Genomic DNA, 2,741 nt, shown 5'->3' on the forward strand with positions numbered 1-2,741 from the left:
ACAAATCAATGAACCTGGGTGGTGAATGCTGCACGAAAAGCTATCGAACTTCAGTTTCATCATGTCGTCAATGCGTGCAATGAGGTGCCATTGCATGGTGAGCACAGCACAGACTAAATACTTCAGTGAACCCTTGCCGTTTCCCGTGTGAACTTGATCCAGTAGATTAAGAAATTCACCATACTCGATCGGACGCCTAGCTGCCGATTGGACTCCTTCTCGTCGTACCTCGCATCGCTTCACCTTCTTAATTACTGCATTTACAGTCTCTGAGCGAGTTGGATTCCCTTCGTTGCGAATAGGGCCCCAAGGAACTGTGCGGCGTGGCATGAAAGAGGAAATCGCTTTCTTGGCGTATTCCAAGGTGGACGCACGGGCGTTCACCGGTTTTGCGTCCTCCGCAGGATTGGCGTCTCCAAACGCGCGAAAATTCATCCAGTGACACACGTCGTCGGGTGTGATCTCCAACAGGGTGTCTTGACTGAAGCTAATGTCCGTACTGAAGGTATGACCAGCTCCAAACGCCATGAACTCATTGAGAATTGACTTGTATCTGTTGCCTCGCATTACCCTTGTGTTTCGAGCCGTGTCTTTGGTTATGAGAGGATCTTATGCAACCCGAGGGAACGTGCACACGTTTTTTGTATGGTAGTCAGGTTGCAAAGGTCGGTGAAAAGGCAAACTCTGTGTGCAACTGATTTTACATTTCATACTGATACATTCTGCAGTGTATTATCCTTAAATGGGTCGGTACGGCGAACAAATCGACTGAGAAGCCAATTAGATTGTCGTGAACGCGACAAATACAACTTCGGTTATATTTGGCCAGTTATGTACATGTTTCCCCAAGGTTATAGCTTTGACCGGAGTGGTTACTACAACCCAAAGTTACGGTTGCGTTTGACGATTACGGTTGTTTTTGGAAGATTTCAAATTTTCCCGTGAAATCTATTTGTCTAAATTTCCTTTCAGACTTATCTCGCTTAGGTACGTATTCCGTGATAAGTACGATTGTCCACAGCCTCTCATTTTTTATTTACGAATTTGCAGGCAGGAGGCAAGATCTCTAGCGCGCGCATGTCCGCGCGAGACGAACGGGAAGACGAACGGACAGAAGGAAGAGCTGCCAGCAGCTCGCAGATACGAAGACACATGCCGCCAGCGATGGACTCCCCCACGTCGGGTAGAATTATATATTCTGTGAGAGGGAGGGGGTTGTTGAGTTACTAACCGTTAAATACGTGTGATTTATTGTTACTTTGTTATGCTTGTGTTTACTAGATCGGCAACTACGCGCTGGTAACTCGGAATTGAACTACATGCTCGCCACGCTCGGCTTTGAGCGTGACAACGACACGGATGATGACTTCGTCGTCGAGGAATCGCTCTCATCTGAAGTATTTGATGCGGACGACAAGCCAAACACAAGTAAGTTTCGTCTTAATTCTTCTGGATTCATCAAATATTAACTGCTTAAATCATCGGGTTTATTAGCGCGGGGCGAGAAGAAGGACGACAAGAGCAAGGGGAGAGGAACTGCTGCAGAGCCGCCAGGTGAGTTTGATTTTTACCATACAGTTGCATTAGGGTAGTTAAGGTTGCCTTACATCACTGTTGCGTTAATGGAATGTTTTTTTTATTTGGTGCTTTGGCAGAAATTAAGAGCACAACGACCGTGCTAAAGCCGTATTCTCCGCACAAAGTCTCGCCTCCTCCAACCAAGAAACGAAAAGTGTGGGTGACAAGCGGATCGGATGGTGATGGCGACTCAAATTTGGGCTCTGTGACCAAAGCTGATGGTAGTGACTTGGAAACCGTTCCGTACTCGCCCACGGATTCTCAATACCAACCTCGAAAACGTAAAAGTAAACACCTCGAGGAGATGGACACGATGCTGAATGACAGCGACGAGATTGAAAATACTGTCCCGCCGTTCAAGCCAGCGTCTACCTTGGAAAGCTGGTCATCTTTTGAGGATCATTTTACGAAGTACAAGAAGAAGTACAATCTCAAGTTTCGTGTACGCAGCTCGGTAAAGACGGCGCTTCACAACAGGAATGCTTGATGTCTTATTGTTCATAGCAGATGTAGAACTGAGCTGTATTGACAATTGTACAGTACGCATCAAGATCAAATGCCTACGGAATTCGAGTGGACGCAGAAAATTTATCGCTGCACACATGGCGTTTCGCAGAAGTCCCGTTCGAAAGGTCATCGGAACCGACAAACTCGCTACAAGAAGTGCAAGGCTCGCTTAACTGCTTTAGTCAAAAAGGTGGCTGTGAATGAATATGAACTTACGATACAGAACCAGGTAAGAGCAACGCTTGATACGGTTTTTCAGTAGCTAACGTCTTAATTGCTTTTCCTGTAGCACCATACACATTCGCCACCACCGTCTGAGCGCCAAGTAGATATCATCAACGTCCCGAAACCGAAAGGCCGAGGGAAAGCTCGCGCCACCACCAAGCGTTTCCAGCAAACGAAAATTACATCAAGTGTACAACGTTTAGCTCTACACAAGTATCCGAGCAATCTAACTGTGTCACTTGACAACCTGGTAGTATGGGCTCGCAACACCGCCAATCTGAAGTCCGTTGTGGAGATGATGGAGAAGTACCCTGTGCAGCTGGATGACGCCTACCTACGGTCACGAGCGATTCAATGCCGATGGGAAGCTATGAGACCAGCGACGTATATGCACCCTTTCGTAATTCCTGTGGATATTACGCGCTCTATGG

The 2,741-nt window shown here is 47.0% G+C and overlaps 2 protein-coding genes across 2 annotated transcripts; one reads left to right on the top strand and one right to left on the bottom strand.

Moving 5' to 3' along the window:
* Positions 1 to 5: 5 nt before the first annotated feature.
* PPTG_17105 (hypothetical protein) lies at positions 6 to 528 on the bottom strand (the record flags this gene model as incomplete). The annotated part of the gene is made up of 2 exons (XM_008914740.1): positions 6 to 14; positions 229 to 528. The coding sequence occupies 2 exons, from the start codon at positions 526 to 528 to the stop codon at positions 6 to 8; spliced, it is 309 nt and encodes a 102-aa protein (XP_008912988.1).
* A 549-nt stretch (positions 529 to 1,077) lies between these two features.
* On the top strand, positions 1,078 to 2,065 carry PPTG_17106 (hypothetical protein; the record flags this gene model as incomplete). The annotated part of the gene is made up of 4 exons (XM_008914741.1): positions 1,078 to 1,183; positions 1,282 to 1,428; positions 1,495 to 1,554; positions 1,656 to 2,065. The coding sequence occupies 4 exons, from the start codon at positions 1,078 to 1,080 to the stop codon at positions 2,063 to 2,065; spliced, it is 723 nt and encodes a 240-aa protein (XP_008912989.1).
* Between the last annotated feature and the right edge of the window lie 676 nt (positions 2,066 to 2,741).

The sequence above is a fragment of the Phytophthora parasitica genome (assembly GCF_000247585.1).
Source record: "Phytophthora parasitica INRA-310 unplaced genomic scaffold supercont2.63, whole genome shotgun sequence".
In the NCBI taxonomy this organism is placed as follows: domain Eukaryota; phylum Oomycota; class Peronosporomycetes; order Peronosporales; family Peronosporaceae; genus Phytophthora; species Phytophthora nicotianae.